The sequence below is a fragment of the Bos taurus genome, chromosome 15 (genome assembly GCF_002263795.3).
Source record: "Bos taurus isolate L1 Dominette 01449 registration number 42190680 breed Hereford chromosome 15, ARS-UCD2.0, whole genome shotgun sequence".
NCBI classification, from domain to species: Eukaryota; Metazoa; Chordata; class Mammalia; order Artiodactyla; family Bovidae; genus Bos; species Bos taurus.
In genome coordinates, this window is record NC_037342.1 from 74,157,894 (window position 1) to 74,175,738 (window position 17,845).

Consider the following 17,845-nt stretch of genomic DNA (forward strand, 5'->3'; position numbering starts at 1 on the left):
TCTGCTGGTTTTAGCTCATGCTGCTGATTCATGTATCTAGATTTTCTGTGTGCTGGATGCTGTATTTGAAAAGTCATCCTCTTGAGAAACCTAAAACCTCAGGTATACTGCTCCCAAAGCGTTTCTTTTCTTCTGTCCAGGGACTTTGAGTCACCAGTACTTCAGGATGACAGTGCTGTTGGATGAAGTTAATCCAGCTTCAGAATTTGAGACTTCTAGGGCACATTATGTGATGTGAATGTGCACAGACCAGGCTGGAGTCTGCTAGCGCTGGTTTTCTGCCAGTTCACTCTCTTCCCAGGAGTTCTGGGCTACCATCAGAGGGCTGAAGTTTAAATCTTGGTTTTACTATGGGACACTAGAAGTTCCTTGCCTTCATGGAGTTTCAATTTTACTTCCATTTGAGGTAAGTATTAGGATTCCCTGGTAGCTCAGCTGGTAAAGAATCTGCCTGCAATGTGGGAGACCTGGGTTCGATCCCTGGGTTGGGAAAAACCTCTGGAGAAGGGAACGGCTACCCACTCCAGTATTCTGGCCTGGAGAGTTCCATGGACTGCATAGACCATGGGGTTGCAGAGTCGGACACAACGAACGACTTTCTCACCTGGTATGAGTAACTGGTGCCCAGACAGGAGAGAGAATTCTTCCAACATCCTACAGTTGGTGAGTGGTAACAGAATCTAGACTTCTCAAGGCTGCTTTTACCTGAGTTTTCAGTGTTGCCACTTGTATTTAGGGATCTATACCCCCATACACCTTGCTTCCCATGCACATAAGGAAGACTCGACAATCTTTATCATTATGTACTAGTTATTATGTAGTAATCTTAATTAGTACATTGAGAAGGAAGAATCTCAACTAGGTTAGGGTACTGAGACACCAGGGAACGCTGGTGCATGGCGAGGGGAAGGAAGGCCAGATGGCAGATCGAACTAGAAGGGCTTGTAGGGTACTAGAGAAAGAGGCGGAAGTATCCTCATATGAATGATATACCCATGTACTGGCATCCTGAATGAACAGGAGACTAGCTTCCTAGTTCATTCCCCATATTCATCCCCATTCTCGATTTTTACTGTTTAAGATCTGTCTTTCAGCTCTTATCAGAGGGCACCAGCTGGGCTGGTTCTGAGATTCTGCTTTTATAGAAGTCCCCTGTGTATGCTTTGGGAGGAAAATGGTTTAAAGGTGAGAAATACTGAAACGACGGGTGTACCCAAGACATGAGAGTGTGTGTATCCTGACACCAGACAATTTAGGGCTGAGATTTAGGGACATTATGGCCTTTGTGGAACAATGTCAGTCACAGTAGACTTTTCTTATAGAAAAGACCAGTCTTGGTGGAGGTCTGACTTCTTGGTTTTCCCTCAGCCTTGCTGCATACTCACTACCTTATCAGAAAATACATTTGCCAGGAAAATGTACTTTTTGCAGTTACTTGCCTTTGCCCCGGCCTGAGAGCTCTAATTTCAGCCAGTCTCCCTCCTTCAGTGCCTGTTGGCCACACTGACCTCCAGTTTCTGCCCCAGGCTGATCCCTGTTTCCTGTGAGCCTGCGGTCCCCGACTGAGGGCTGGAAGGATGCTGAGGGCCACCCACGTTCCTGGAGGACAGTGTGACCTTCTCACCCCCAGAATTGAGACCCATTGCAATGGCCCTGTTACTTCTAGGGGATGGAGCTTGGGCCAGAGCAAAGCTTTTGCTTGTGAAACAAGTGTTAGTCCAGGAATAAGAAAAATGTGTTCAATTTCTATCTAAACATTATGTTTCTAATAGCGGTGAGAGAAGTTCTCTGTATTACTGATGAAAGGTTGGCTTCCTAAGTCAAGACTCGGTACCTGTTTGTCCCATGGCTTCATCCGACTGTTGCTCCATCTTCCATAGCTTACAGTCTCCGGTCATGGCTGATCTCTTCACTGAGTCAGCCGCATCCCTGGGGTTGTGCCTCTCCTGCTAGGTACCTGTATGCCAGACGGTGTGCTAAGGACATGATGATGAAGGCTGACCGGGGCAGATACTGAACAAGCAACAAAATTAAGTGTCATCACAGAGAAGCACAGGTTGTCATGGGAATATCACAAGCAGATTAAAGACAGTTTAGAGAGGTTGGGCAGAGTGTCCAGTATTTTGAAGTGCTGGTCCCACAAACTGTAAAAGAAGTAACAAGGTTTTGCATATGTTGGGGGATGTAATGTAGAAAAACTTAGAAGATGGCATTTGGTGGAAGGTGTGTAAGTCTAGATTCTTAGAAAAAGGGATCTCAGTGACTCAGGATATGAGGATTATTTTACAATGAATGAGAGGCAGTGGTCAGCCTCACATTTTCATACTTCCTGGCTTCTTAATATCTGATTTTTTTTTTTTTTTTATTCTTCGACGCTTTACAAAGGTGTACAAGGTCTTATCCAGCATTTGGACTTCTTTTCAGACAGAAGGTTGGGCTGAATAGTTAGAGGTTCAGAACGTATAGTCTGAGGAACTTTGTTAGAACTGCAATTACTCAGGCTCCACCCCCAAACCCCTGAGAGAAAGTCCAGTGATGAGGACTATTATCGCATCCTTACAAACCCTCTAAGTGATTCTGGTGGACTTTAAAACTCGAACCACGTATCTTGCCCATGGTTTCTGGTGATGGATGTCCAAGGCAGCTGTCACTGTGAGCAGGTCGAAGGTGTTTACAGGAGGGATACAGAGTAGGAGGATGAAAGAACTGAGTTCTGAGCATCTGGCATGACCGACGTGGGGGGAAAATGGAAAAATAAAAGGAATGATGTTCTAGAACAAGCCTTGGCAAATTTTTTCTGTAACAGGCCAGATAGTAGCTATATTAGGCCTTATGAGCCATACGGTCTGTGTTACAACCATTCAGCTCTGCTGTTGTACAAAGGCAGATACAGATAACACATGAACAAGTGACCATGACTGTGCTCCAATAAAACTTTATTTACAAAGACAAATGGAAGGCTGGTTTGGTCCCTGGGCAGTAGTTTACTTTCCCCTAGTCTAGCAGAATGACTTAAGGTTTTGGTTTGTTGTTTTTATTTTTGGTTTTTGTTTTTAGCAGCAGAATCCCTTTTCTTCCTTAGAACTGTATAAAGCAGGAGTCACTCTGATTGAAGAATCCACAGCCTACCTCTTCAATTTCTCCTTTTTCTTGAAGTGGGCCCCAAGGTTCTTCCTAAGAACACATATTAGTGACATTTAAGTCCAGTGCTCCAACGTCTGAGCTTGGGCCACTTCGGCATTGCCCTTGAGTGAGCAGGTAGCCCTTCCTCAGCCAGTTTGGGCCTGTAAGAGGTGTGGCGGTAGAAGGAACTGGGGGCCAGCCTGAGATCATGCCTGGGCCTGAGGTTCAGGAAGTCTCCTTTGCTGCAGTGCGTGGTTTCCCTCTGCAGGTTCCAGGCAGCCTGCTGAGGCCAGTGGGAACACCCAGACTACAAGTGGCCCATCAGACACCCCCCACACGCCCTGTGTCCAGATGAGGGACCAAGCCCTCAGATACCGCAGCATCCACACCCAGCTGATGGAGATGGTGCTGACCTTGCAACAGACTGTGGAGGATCACATCATGCAGCTGACGACCAGACCTCAGCAGCGGGACCTGGCGCTGGAGGAGCAGTGGCACGGTCAGGCCATCAGGGAGCAGGAGGCGCTCCTGGGTCGCCTATTGTTCCAGATCGTCAGCTTCCTGCCGGCTGGGGCCCCAGGCGACCAGAGCGTCCAACCGCCTTGCACGTCCACGGACTCCAGGGGTGATGTTGGTGGTGGGCAGCCGGTCCAAGCAAACAGGCAGACTGGCCAGATGTTCTACCAAGAGAGTGATTTTGAAAATACAGTTATCAGCTATGACCTGTCCAACCGTGGGATTGATATCTCTGCCTTATACCACTTGAGCTTCCGGGACTATGACACCTACCAAGGAAACAAATACCACAAGGACAAGAACACCTTGGTGAGGATGGGGGACAGGCTCGAGGGCCGCCATCACAGGGATTTACTGAGTCCTGTGCCAAGAACTGTGCGTCCTCATTGATTCTTCCCAGCCCCATGGAGTAGGTGCTCTTGTCCCCTGTAGGTGAGGGGGTGGGCACAGGAAAGTTGACAAGCTGGGTCTGGTTTCCCCTCCTGTCCTAGCTCTTATCTACGTGCAGTCACTGTGGTCACTGTGGTAAGTGAACCTACCCTTGTGGAACTCAAGTCTAGTAACAGATCTCAGCCATTGGGGAAACAGGTGTGAAGAACGTTCCCAAGGGCACCAAGGGGCTGCCTGCTTTGGGAACCATCAGGGAAGATGGTTTAAAGGTTGAGTCCGTCAGTCAGGTGATGGGGGTAAGGGAAGGGTCCTCCAGGAAGGAGGAACAGCATGGGTGGAAGCTTCAAGGTGAGAAGAGCTTGGAGTGATTGGGAAAGGAGGCCTGTGTGGCTTGAGTAGAGACGGTGAGCGCTCTAACAGAGGTATGGATGGGATCGGGCCATTGTAAGATGTTGGGATGTTATCCCAATGGTGATGGGATCAAGAAAGGCTTCCAGCAAGGGAGGGTCCCAACAGTTTTCCAGCCAGGGGGCAGGGGACCATAGTAGCCTCCCCTTTCCTTCTGTTCCCACCCAAGCGATGTGTGGCCAGTGGCCATCTGCTTTTCTGAGGCCCAAATGAGTCGGGTATCCTGATCGGCCTCTGAGGGGCCGTGCCCCTTCCAGGAACTTGAAGGGGCCCTTCCATGGATGTGGAGATGGCAGAGGTGGTACTGGCAGGGACTGGTTAAGGAGCCAGGCTCTGGGGCCAGATGCTGCTCGTCACCAAGGTCATGTGGCTAGTGTAGTTTGTTCAACCTTTCTGAGCTTTACTCTCTTTCAGTGGGAGAGCAGAGCATTTTCTCAGGAGTTGTGAGAATTAAGGCAATTGACATGCACCACTTGGTCTAATGTCTAGAATATAGGCGCTCAGTGAATGATGGCTGGTACATAATATAACTATTACTACTTATGTTGTGGGTTGGCCAAAAAGTTCATTCAGTTTTGAATAAAAATAAGACACTTTTCATTTTCACTGAGAACTTTATTGGAACAAGGTACTCACTAACTGAATGGACTTTCTGGCCAACCCAATATATGGCTCTAAAGAGGGAAGTTTGCAAGCTGTTAAGATTTGGGAGAATTTGTGGACTATTTCCTGATATTAAGGTTGTCAAACATGGATTTCATTGCCTCATGGAGCAGGGAGACCTCCATTTGGGTTCATCCAGATGAGTAATTGTGACCTGTTTAAAGGGGTCCATGGTGGGCAGGGGAGGAGGACTGACCTTCGATTCCATCTATCTCCAGGGCTACATCAACCTTGGTACCAGTGAGAACAAGCTCTGTACTGATCTTCTGGCTGAGAGGGTAAGCCACGTTCCAGCCTGCGCTGCGACCCACCTTCAGGCCCAGGTCCCCCAAGAATGGGTCTCTTAGCACGTGGTAGACACAGGAATAAGACTTAGAAGTTTGAGGAAGGGAGTAGGGAAATAGCTTCTAGAATAGCACCTCTAACCTGCTGACTGGCCTTGCTGTGTTGGGAAGTTTTCTCTGGATGGGGGTGTGGTGGGTAAGCTGCCAAGGGAGCGTCTAGATCAAATGTAGGGTTGGGGAGGTTGTCAGACACTTCCTGGGGGAGATCTAGTTGTATAATCTTTGACACGAAGACTGAAGCCTCCATTCATCAGGGAGCATGTAGCATATATGCCCATTTCCCTCTGGGAGGCCCTGTGTTGTAGGGGAAACGCCCATGGGCATCCTAGGAGTAGGATGAAGCCTCTTGGGCATCCCTGGCCTGGCCATGCTCACGCTCTATTTGTCCACAGTTGAGTCAGAGTGACATGACCTACGTTGATGAAGATCTACTGCAGTACACTGATTGGAGAGGGCAACCATTGTAAGTAGCCCCTGGACCTGGGGTCTTCTGGTCTACAGGCACCTGTCCGCATCCAGGGAAAGACTTCCAGGTTCTCTGCTGGGTGCCTCCCTATTGTGGGGGTAATGACTTCTAGAAAATGCCTAGTGTAAACTATTGGAGCAGGCAAGCTGGTGTAGTACAAACAGCACCGCTCTGTCATTCAGGAGACCTGAGTTTTTGTCCGTACTCTTCACGTCTGTGTCTCCTGGGGGGTTGACAGCCTCGGTCCCCTGTTCACCCTGTAAGGACCCTGAGGTTGCATGCTCTGCTCTCGTGAAAAGACTGAAGTCTAGGCTGTGGGGAAAGCCCAGGGCCGATCCTGGAACGAACGGTCTGTCTGGGTCTGTCCACAGCCTGCGGAAAGAAGTGGCCCGGTTCCTGACCTTCTACTGTAAGACACCTAAGCCCCTTGACCCAGAAAATGTGAGTTTCTTCCCAGCCTTCCTGACACCCTGGTGGAGGACCATATTCTTGGGGACCTCTGCATTTCCAGAAGAGCCTCTCAGAGTCGGGGCAGGGTGGAGGCCAGTGGGTCCTCGCTGAGGAGACTCCCCGTGGGGAGGGAGACGGGGGACTGATCTCTTTTACGAGGATTGGTTTTCAACTTCTGCCTTCTGTGTATCTTCTCCAGGTGGTCATTCTAAATGGCTGCTCCGCTGTCTTCTCTGCTCTGGCCATGGTTCTGTGTGATCCAGGTGGTAAGTCAGTGGGCTCTGCGCTCCCTCAGGGACACAGCCCCACGTGGGCAGGTGCGCATGGGCCCTGGGTCCTGAGGGAGAAGAGGGTCTTGACTGAAGACCTTTCCCCTGAAGTGCTGGGGTGCCTCCTGCACCGATTAGAGCATCTTCCTACTTTTTCTGCAGGAGTGAGGGATTTGAATTCCCATTTAATATGGGCATGTTACAGGCCTCCAGTCTGCCCCAGGAATGGTGACATCTGGAGCCAACTCTGTCTAGTATTAGTTGGACTTTTGGTCTCAACCCCAATACAAAGAGCCCTAGTCAACTGGCTTAGGCAATACAGATGTTCTATCTCTTCGACACACAGCAAGTTGTGTGTCTCTGGAGATTCCCAGGTGGCGCTAGTGGTAAAGAACCTGCCTGCCAATGCAGGAGACTTCAGAGACTCGGGTTCAATCCCTGGGTTGGGAAGATCCCCTGGAGTAGGGCATGGTAACCCACTCCAGTATTCTTCCTGGAGGGTCCCATGGACAGAGGAGTCTGGTGGGCTATAGTCCATAGGGTCACAAAGAGTTGGACATGACTGAAGCAACTTCAACAAACAAACAAAAACACCGAAATAAAACTAGGTTCTAGATCAAGTAAAGCTTGAGAGATCTGTTCTTGGTCTCCTTAACGATGCCTCTGAACAATGTGAAATAAGAATCTCAGATTTCTTGATGAGCCTACTGTATGGGGCATTTGTTACCAAGAGGACCAGTTTCACTGGAAGGAGTGGGTCCTTGATTAGCTCATCAAGGAGGCCAAATAGATGGAAAGAAAATAACACATGAAGTCACCAAGCCTGGGAGACCTGAGCCACGTAGAGAGATGAGAGCCCTCTCTGTGTGAGCCCTCTGTGGCCTGGAGCTGACAAGACTTGCTGATGATTCATGCTCTACCTGTTGCAAGCCTAGCTTGAGTCCCTGGATTCCAAGTAACTTGCAGCAGTATTCTCCCCTTTTCTCTTCTAGTGTACCCACAAAGAAGAAACTTAAGGGTTTTGTTTTCCTAAGTAACATTTTTAAGAGTGGATTGTATATAGAGCACTGGCTTATCATAGCTCAGATGGTAAGAAATCTGGCTGCAATGCAAGAGATCTGGGTTCAGTCCCTGGGTCAGGAAGATCCCCTGGAGAAGGAAATGGCAACCCACTCCAGTCTTCTTGTATGGAGAATTCCATGGACAGAGGAGCCTGGCTGGCTACAGTCCATGGGGTTGCAGAGTTGGACACGACTGATCGACTCACACTTACACTTATATATACAGAGCCTGTGCTGCAAAGCACTCACCCCCACGTAGGAGGGATTACACAGGAACCTTCTCTGAGGAGTGTGTTGCTGCTGATCTAGGGGACTTCACTGGGAGACCCTGAACTAACAGCACTGTCTCTCTGCTTCCAGAGGCCTTTCTAGTCCCCACCCCCGCCTATGGGGGCTTCGCCTTTAGTACCCACCTGTATGCGAAAGTCAAGCTGGTTCCTGTCCACCTGGAGAGTCAGGTCAGTGTGGGCCTCCTTCCCCTGTTCAACCGATCCAGGCAAGGGAATGGTCTAGGCATTGCCAAGGTAGAGGTTGGTCTTGCTTTCCTCCCGTATAAGTTATGGGAGAAGGATGGAGAAATTGGGCCAAAAGGGCACGTGGGACTAGTCCCCAGGTATGAAGGGAAAGGATTGTTCAGGGTTTCTAGGAATGAGGAATCCAGGCCTGGAAGCTTCCAGATATGTGGTTCTCAGGCTGGATCTGTTTTCCAGGTCACTGAGGCAAACGGCTACCCCTTCCAGCTCACTGTGGATAAGCTGGAGCACACCCTGCTCAGGGCTAAGATTGAGGTGAGGTGGGAACCGGGTCTTCAGAGTGGGCACTGCTGCTCTGGAAAGCGGCTGAATACGGAGACAGTGGGATAACTTGTTCACCAAGACAGTGTGGGTGCCTTCTTCAAAAGAAGCAGTGTCCCAGGGCACATCTCCCAAGGAGCCCTGAGCCTGGCTGTGGGCCCCCGGAGCTCCCTCCTGCTCCCCTCTGTGGGCTCCATGATAGCTGCTCCTCCAATTGCCCACTGAGGCCTTGATGAGGGGTCCGATCCTACTCAGTGCCCTGGCCTTGACCTTCAGCAGAACTTGATGTGGAGGTGAAGGATTTGTGTTCACTTGGTTATGCTTGGTTCTTTTCAGGGGAAAAAGGTCAGAGGTCTTGTGCTAATCAACCCTCAGAATCCTCTGGGAGATGTCTACTCCCAAGACTCCATGATGGAATATCTGGAATTTGCCAAGAAGTATGACTCCCACCCCCTTGAGATGAAGTCCGTAAGAAGGGTTCCCATCACTCACAGTCAAGGAGTCAGAACCGGAAATAATATACCCTGTGTTCTCACTGTGTAGTATACTTTGTGCAGTCATGGACAACTAACTGAAATGGACGTGAAGGAAAAGGCACCCACGTGCTCACTGCTTCAGTCTTTGCCACTTCCCTTCTCGCCTTTGCCTGTGTGCACATACCCACGTAACAGTCATGAACCCTGTTACTTCCCACCCCTCGTAGCATAAGCTCTTCCTGCATCCATTTCCCAAACTCCTTGGCTTGAGGTGCCGAGGAAGGTGAGTCCCTCTAGAATTTTCCTGTCCCTGTTTCTAAGAACATGTTAACATCAGTTATTAATATCTCTGAAGTCTGGAAATAGCCTTCTTAGGGTAGATGATCTTCCACGGTCTAGAATAAATGTGTATTTGAACTTCATAACGAATCCAGACCACTTAACGGCGGCACATGGGGACCAGAGAAACAGTGCTGGGGGTGCTCCCCATGCCGGCTCTAGCACGGACTAGGGAGGGATTAGCTTTCTAGCTCAGAAACCAGTTTCTTCCTGTGAGATAGAGGTAACAGTACAGCTTCAGAGCACTGCTGGGAGAATAAAGGAGACGAGGCAGGTGTGCACTTAGCCCACTTCATATCCCTGTTTGAACCAGACCCTAGGTGGGAGCTCTTTTTTAAAAAATGTTTTTGATTGTTTTATTAATTGTACTGGGTCTTAGTCGTAGCACACAGGATCTAGTTTTCTGACTAGGGATTGAATCTGAGCCCCTTGCATTGGGAACATGGAGTCTTAGCCACTGAACTACTGGGGAGTCCTGGGAGTGCCGGGCCACACCAGAGGAGATGTCTCTGGGACGCCCAGCCCCTACCACTAGTCTCTACTTGATGGTTGAAGCGTGGGGCCAGATATTCTCATGCATGTCTCTCAGGTCCTGTTCCTTTCTAGTACCCCAAAGTCAGGACAGAAGGTCCCCTCTGGTGAAGGAGAGACCCCCTTCTACCTTACCACACCTCTTGAAAACTTTGAATGGGCTTCTGGGGCCTTAGGAGTGTCTGATCTGTGTTCAGAAAAACCTAACAAATAAAGTGTGAGTTATGATTAGAGAGAGCCTAGATAATCGTTCTCTTTCACCCAACCTGCAGGTACAACCTCCACGTGATTGTAGATGAGATGTACATGCTGTCTGTGTTTGATGAAGCCATCACATTCCACAGTGTTCTGAGCATGAAGAGGTGAGTTGGTCTCGGCGGGAGTTGGGAACGAGAACCTTGAAGCCGCTGCTTTTGCAGGGCGAGTCCTTGGGCAGTGCACTCCTTTGGCTATGAGCGAAGGACTGAGCCTAGAGCCTCCAGGAGTGTGAGAGTGAGCAAAGCATCATCTGTCCTCCAAAACGCCTTCTCTAAATGCCACTTTGTACACGAGATAGTTTAAGAAGAGGGTAGAATGAGCGTGGTCAAGTCAAGATGAAGCCCTACAGAAGGTCAGGGCTTCTTGATAAGTAGTGCACAGGGAAAGAAGAGAAATAGAGGAGAACTTTCTTAAGGGTTGGTATTTGGCCCTAGGACAGGATCCAGCAGGCAAAGCAAGAGAAGAGCATGCCTGGTGGAAGGAACAGTTTCACCAAAGGTGGGGCAGAAAGAAATAGGTGAACACATTTTAGAAATGTTTGGAAAGTCTAGAAATGGTGGCCCACTTGTATGAGGAGCCAACTGCCAAGAAGGTGGCTTTGGACTCGCTGTAGGAAGACCCCGAGCCAGGCTGAGAGTCCTTGAGTACCTTCAGGGGGCACTTGAGAGGTCTCCCATCTGGTTCCGCAAGGATACCTTTTGTTGACTTCCTGGCTTAACTGGGGTAACTGTGTCTTGAACTTTGGGTCCCTAGGCCCTTCTGTCTAGGAAGGCCCTCAAGGCCACTTTCATCTTCCCTTCATAGACTGCATGCCATCATCCTTCAAGTATTTCTCCATCATCTTGACTCTTTCCTTTCTAGTTTGCCTGATCCCAACAAGACCCACGTGATCTGGGGCGCCAGTAAGGTAAGCCCCAGCTGTCTGTCCTTGGGTGGGAAAGAAAGTGGAGCCAGGAGAAGAAGGCAGACCAACCAGGTATTCCCTTCCCTTCTTCTCTTCCTCTAGGATTTCTGCATCTCTGGCTTCCGCTTTGGCGCTCTGTATACCCACAACAGGGAGGTGGCCTCTGCCATGAGCTGCTTTGGCTACCTCCATAGCATCTCTGGCATCGCCCAGTACAAGCTGCGTCAGCTGCTTCAGGACAGAGGTACTGAGCCCCATCCCAGGCTGGACCTCATGGCCACTGGGAATTTCTGGGTCTGCATGGGCCTCTGACATGCCTTCAGTACACTGAGACCCTGTTCACTGTCTCGGGTTTAACAGTGGCAGGATGGGATGTTTATAGGAGGGCAGATGCAGCCGGGTATAGAAAGAAGACAGAGGTGCTGGTCTAAAACATTGATCATCTGAAAGCTTGTGCTCTGCCTGCAAAAGGGATAGTCAATTGTACTCTAGGACATGAAGGTGGGAACTTCAGAGATTGGTCTTTACATGAAGGCCAATTTTTCCTCCCATTCAGGTGGCACAGTTGGTGAAGAATTCGCCTGCCAATGAAGGAGATGCAGGTTGGATTCTGTGTCTGGAAGGTCCCCTGGAGGAAGAAATAGCAACCCACTCCTGTATTCTTGCCTGGAAAATTCCATGGACAGAGGAGCATGGCGGGCTACAGTCCATGGGGTCGCAAAGAGTTGGATATGACTGAGCACTGAGCGCAAACCTGGCTTATTTCAGGCAAAGATTACCAAAGAACAGCCTGACTCTTCAAATGTGATTTAACTTCATCTTCCAGGGTGGCCAAAGGAGAGGCCGTTTGGGCAGGCTGGTGCTGCTATATCTACGGCACCTGAATTTACTTCCCTCTTAGATCTTAAGTGAATGCTGGCTTCAGAGAGAACTTCCCACCTTTAATGCCATGATTCAAACTTAGATAAGAGCTCCTTTTAAAAAATTCCCTGTCATTGAGCAGATGTCAGGCCCAAGGATTTAAATTGAGAGCAGGGATACATGAAACAAAGTTATCAGATAATCTGATTTAGAAAACAATCTGCTTTCAGCTTTGGGTGGAGAAACTGGTAGACAGGAGAAATCCAACTGGATGCCTCCCTGCAAGGTGCCAGGCCCTCTGATATTTGGTGGAAACCAGATTCCCAGCTTCTTGAACACTGGTTCTCAATCTTGAATGCACGTGGGAATTACCTCATGAAGTTGCTCAGTCGTGTCCGACTCTTTGCGACTCCATGGACTGCAGCCCACCAGGCTCCTCCATCCATGGGATTTTCTAGGCAAGAATACTAGAGTGGGTTGCCATTTCCTTCTCCAGGGGATCTTCCCGACCTGGGGATCGAACCCGGGTCTCCCGCATTGTGGGCAGATGCTTTACTGTCTGAGCCACCAGGGAGTCCCTCCTGGAGAGTTTAAATACCGATTTGTAGGGAATTAGGGAATTTAGTCATTCAGTCGTGTCTGACTTTTTGCAACCCCATGGATTGTAGCCTGCTAGGCTCCTCTGTCCATGGAATTTTTCAGGCAAGGATACTGGAGTGGGTTGCCCTTTCCTTCTCCAGGGGATCTTCCCAATCCAGGGATCGAACCCGGGTCTCCCGCATTGCAGGCGGATGCTTTACCACCTGAGCTATTAGGGAAGCCCAATGTGTAGGCTGAATCCACAAAGATTTTGAGTTAGCTGTCTGAGGATATAAGCTGGCCCATTAGGCCTTTTAAAAGCTCCCCAGGTGGTTCTAAAGTGCTGCCAGTGATGAGAATGGTTGTGCTAGAGTCATCCCCAAGCACATTGAGGTTCTTCACAGTCCATTTGTTAGGGTCTAAAGCAGAAGGTGAGGGAACTATGAGTAGCAGCTACTTGCCCGGTTGACAACAGCGGCATCAACCCCATTTAGGGGACACCACAACTTCTTGCTTCAAGGGTGTAAATTCAAACATAACCTTACTACACAACTATTGAGAAGCCCAGCATCCCCATCTCGCACAATGGAAGTGGTGTTGTGGGTGGTGGTGTTTAGTTGCTAATCGTGTCTGACTCTTTGTGACCCCATGGACTGTAGCCCTGGGATCCTCTGCCCATAGGATTCTCCAGGCAAGAATACTGGAGTGGGTAGCAATTCCCTTCTCCAGGGCATCTTCTCTACCCAGGAAACAAATCCACACCTCCTGAATTGGCAGGTGGGTTCTTTACCACTGAGCCACCAGGAAAGCCTACGTGTTAGGTATGATCAGTTCAAATACGAGTTGGATAGAATCAGCAGGCATGAAGCCCAGGGAGGAAGCATTTGGTCAGGAGCCCTCTGGCAGATCTCAGCCCTGAAGTATGTAACAGCTCTCTTCCTCCATCCACTCAGAATGGATTGACAATATATACCTGCCCAGTTATCACTTCCGGCTGCAGGAGGCTCACAGGTATGTCACTCGCAAGCTAAAGGCATCGAAGGTCCCTTTTCTCAATCGTGGCTCCGGCCTCTATGTCTGGATCAACTTGAAACAGGTGAGCTCTGGGAGTGAAGACGGATGTTAAAGGGCATATCTGCCAGCTGGGTCTTGAGCTCAGGTCTGTCCGTCTCTCCTCCCCAGTACCTGGACCCGTGCACGTTTGAGGAAGAGCTGCTCCTCCATCGCCGCTTCCTGGACCACAAGCTGATCTTGTCCCCGGGCAAGACCTTCATGTGTAAGGAGCCTGGCTGGTTCCGCCTCGTCTTTGCAGCCAGGCCCCACCTGCTGAGAAACGGTGAGTGGAGCTGACCCGCCGGTCCTAGCATCCTTCACAGATGCCCCCACCACTCCTCTGTAACCCAGGAGTGGAGTCGCCCCTTATCACCTTTTGCAGCCTACATAGCTCCAGTCCTTCTAGGCCCTCTGTTAGCACTTTTATACCTCTAAGTGAAAGTGAAAGTCGCTCAGTCATGTCCGACTTTCTGCGACCCCATGCGCTGTAGTCCATGGAATTCTCCAGGCCAGAATACTGGGGTGGGTAGCCTTTCCGTTCTCCAGGGGATCTTCCCAACCCAGGGATTGAACCCAGGTCTCCCACATTGCAAGCAGATTATTTACCAGCTGAGCCACAAGGGAAGCCCATATCTTTCAGCTCCTTTGCAAATGAGGAAATGTTAGGCACTTGAAGTATATTATACTTTTGGTATGTCAGGTCTGTGTCTGTCATTGACGAGGCACTGGGACTGTAAGCTATCCAGAAATGGAGCTCTGCCCATGCAGAACTTGCCAGCTACTAGGTGAGGTAGGTAGCGCGTGATCTAGAAGTCCCTGTATGCTATACTGTGGGGTTGTGATTCTCCCCTGAAGATTATAGAAACATGACAATCGTTTTATCTATTGCATCTCAACACATGCAGGTCACTGTTCTACCTTCGGGGCACATAGCAATGAATATTTATGTTACATATCTTTTGGGCTAATGTGGAAAATAGACCGAGGGAAGGGCCACTAGAGGCAGACAGAAAATAATGAGGCCAAGGCTATAAGCTGCTGCTGCTGCTAAGTTGCTTCAGTCGTGTCTGACTCTGTGTGACCCCATAGACGGCAGCCCACCAGGCTCCCCTGCCCCTGGGATTCTCCAGGCAAGAACACTGGAGTGGGTTGCCATTTCCTTCTCCAGTGCATGAAAGTGAAAAGTGAAAGGGAAGATGCTCAGTCGTGTCCCACTCTCAGTGACCCCGTGGACCGCAGCCTATCAGGCTCCTCTGTCCATGGGATTTTCCAGGCGAGAGTACTGGAGTGGGGTGCCATTGCCTTCTCCAGGCTATAAGCTAGGTGACAGGATTTGATCTTGAGTCACAAAGGTAATCTAGCAGGCAGGGGCTGGGACAGTGAAGCCAAAAGAGCCATGGGGGATGTGGCAGGAAGACTTGGAAATCTATCCCCCAAAAGGGAAGGCTCAAGTTCAGCATCCCTGAACCAGAGGTTCTGCGGTGGTCTACCAGGACCTGCATGGATCTGGGGCCCATGCACACTCCCGCTAAGTATTCCTGTCTTCGTTTGGACCCTCTAGCCATGCGTCGGTTCCAGCAGGTGCTCGTGGAGCAGGCGCAGGAGCGTACAGTGAAGCAACTGGAGGATGCAATGAAGGAGGAAGTGTCTACCCCCCAGCCAGAGGCTCCAGCCAGTCCCGCTCTCAGGAAGTCCTGATGTCAGCCTTGGATCTGGAAGGCTGGGCGCTCGCCTGGAGCCGTGACCAAACAGTGGGCTCCTCCAGGCATGAGTGCGTTTGACCCCACCATCAGCCCCCTTACGCGTCTGTCATTTTGGAAGCTTTACATCTTCTTAGTCTCTACGAGCCATTGCGTGTGTGCAAAATGTTTTTATGGGAATTCTGGTGGGGAAGCCTAGAGGAGGAATAAAAGGAGCTCTCTGGGTCCCTGTTTAGGTGGGTTAACTTTTATATTCTGTATCTAATAAATTCCATATTCTTTAAATTGCAGGCCTGTTTTATTTCACATTCTTCATATGACCTTTTGGGAGCTAGAGGATTTTTAAACTTAATTTTCAATTAAATTTAAATTAAATATTAAAGCAGGTAAAGCAGGTTATATGTGAAGAATACTTTCTAGGGCAGGCCAGAAAGGAAGGGAAATCATGATCCCCAATTGGCAGAGCATTTTCTAGGTACTGGATGCAGTGTCCCATAGGATCCTTACACGATCACACTCACCTTACACACGTGTGGCTACGTGGTAGAGTGAGAGTATAGTTTCAAATGTTTCTGCTTCCAAATATGAGTTCTCTCCATTGTTTGCCTTTTTTAAAGGCTTTTAAAATGAGTCTCTGGTGATCAGCCTGAATGAAGTCTTCCGTTTTCATCTCTTCAACTGTTCAAATCATACCTCCTGAGCATTTCTCTGCAAAACCTTTGCACATCTGAGCTTTGGTCTGAGCATCGAAGCGGTGAAATGGGCAGAGCGGGGACTACCACCATTTTATAGATGTTGCAAGAACTATTAGCAGCCACTGATGGCTTTGATCAGTCACTTGGGTTTGGGATCATCCTCACTCTCTTGGGCAGCTTTGCGGCCCACCAACAAATCCTGATTCTTCAAGACTTTTTGACACCAGGCAAGTTTGTTTAGAAATAAACTTGATTAGTAGACATAGAAAGAGAATTCACTGGTTGCATGAATGAGTTCATGTGACCAGAAGAGATGACTTTCCTTCTCCTCAATATTTATGTCTCTTATTTTTCCGTTCTAATTTCATGGCCTAGAACCTCAAGTACAGAGTTGAATAAAAAAGTAAGAACATTCTTGCCTTGTTCTCAATCTTAACAGGATTAAGTTCGGTCTCTCATTCATAAGTATAATGTTACTAGAAATATTTTTCATACTGCCTTTACCAGATAGAAGAATTTCCTTCAATTCCTAGTTTGCTGAAAGTTTTACCATAAATGTGTGTTCAGTTTTTACCAGATGTTTTTGCCTGTACCTTTAGAGATAATATAATTCTTTTAGTTATTAATGTGATGAAATTATATTGATTAAAACATGTTACAGCAACATTATAGCCCTGCAATGGCCCCATAGAGTCATGATACATCACCTTTTTATACATCGTTGGATTTGGCTTTGATGTTAAAATTTTTACATCTATTTTCATGAAGGATATTGTGTTATAATTTTCTTTCCTGGTATTGAAATGAATTTTTTGATCAGTTAATTTAAATGTTTATCAATTGTATTAATATTTTCCAAAGACCCAACTTTTTGTTTCATTGATTTTTTCCCCCCTATATGTTTCTCTTCTGTTTCATTTCTACTTTTTATTTCCTTTTTTAAACTTCGGGTTCAATTTGTTATTTTTCTAGCTTTTTAGTAGGGAAGATTAGACCAAAAGTTTTAAGCTGTTTTTTCTAAACGTAAGCATTTAAAGTTACTGATTTCTCTCCAAGCATTGCTTTAGCAACATCGCATAAATTTTGATAAGCTGGGTTTTTATGATCATTCAGTTTTCTACTTTTCCTTGTGATTTCTTCAGTTCTGTCGCTCAGTTGTGTCCAACTCTATAATTTATTTAGCAAATATTTAGTTTCCAAATATTTGGGGTCCTTCAGCTATCTTTGTTAATGATTTCTAGTTTAATTCCTTTGTGATTAGAGAACAGAAATTACCAATTTCAATCCTTTGAAATTGAGACATTTTAGGGCCAAGTATATGGGGGCTTCCACCCATGGTGGCTCAAAGGTAAAGAGTCCGCCTGCAGTGCAGGAGACTCGGGCTTGATCCCTGGGTTGGGAAGGTCCCCAGGAGAAGGGAATGGCAACCCACTCCAGTATTCTTGCCTGGAGAATCCCATGGACAGAGGAGCCTGGCCGGCTACAGTCTATGGGATCACAAAGAGTTGGACACGATTGAGCCACTAACACTTCCATTCTTAGTTAATAACTTTTGACTTTTAAAAAACTGCTCTAGGTATTAATATATATACATGTATATATATGTATATATGTGTGTATGTATACATATATATGTATGTATATATGTGTATATGTATGTATATATATGTATACACACACACACACACACACATATACTGTACTGACGGATCCTGCTAGTTTTTTTTTTTCCATGGGAAAAGGAGACTTTTACTATTCAAGGCTCTGAGTGGGCCCGGGTCCTGGGAGGTCTAGTTCTTTTCCAAAGTCTCAGAATGTATAGGTCTAAGGTAGAGTTCAACAAGCGTTCTGTAGTACGAAAGGAGGAGGAGAAACGACAAAGTCAGGTCAAAAGCTCTCTCAGTAGAAGGATGTTTTAAGGATGCACACGCATTAATTCCAAAAGGCTTTTCCATAGGCCCCAAC

General features: G+C 48.0%; 1 protein-coding gene across 1 annotated transcript; it reads left to right on the forward strand.

The window, feature by feature from the left end:
• The first annotated feature begins 2,443 nt into the window (after positions 1 to 2,443).
• ACCSL (1-aminocyclopropane-1-carboxylate synthase homolog (inactive) like) lies at positions 2,444 to 15,470 on the forward strand. The gene is made up of 14 exons (XM_024975903.2): positions 2,444 to 3,948; positions 5,319 to 5,378; positions 5,837 to 5,907; positions 6,282 to 6,351; positions 6,560 to 6,626; positions 8,051 to 8,148; positions 8,401 to 8,478; positions 8,821 to 8,921; positions 10,103 to 10,192; positions 10,950 to 10,995; positions 11,095 to 11,236; positions 13,386 to 13,528; positions 13,615 to 13,768; positions 15,047 to 15,470. The coding sequence occupies exons 1-14, from the start codon at positions 3,475 to 3,477 to the stop codon at positions 15,181 to 15,183; spliced, it is 1,731 nt and encodes a 576-aa protein (XP_024831671.1). The 5' UTR covers positions 2,444 to 3,474; the 3' UTR covers positions 15,184 to 15,470.
• The last annotated feature ends 2,375 nt before the right edge of the window (positions 15,471 to 17,845 follow it).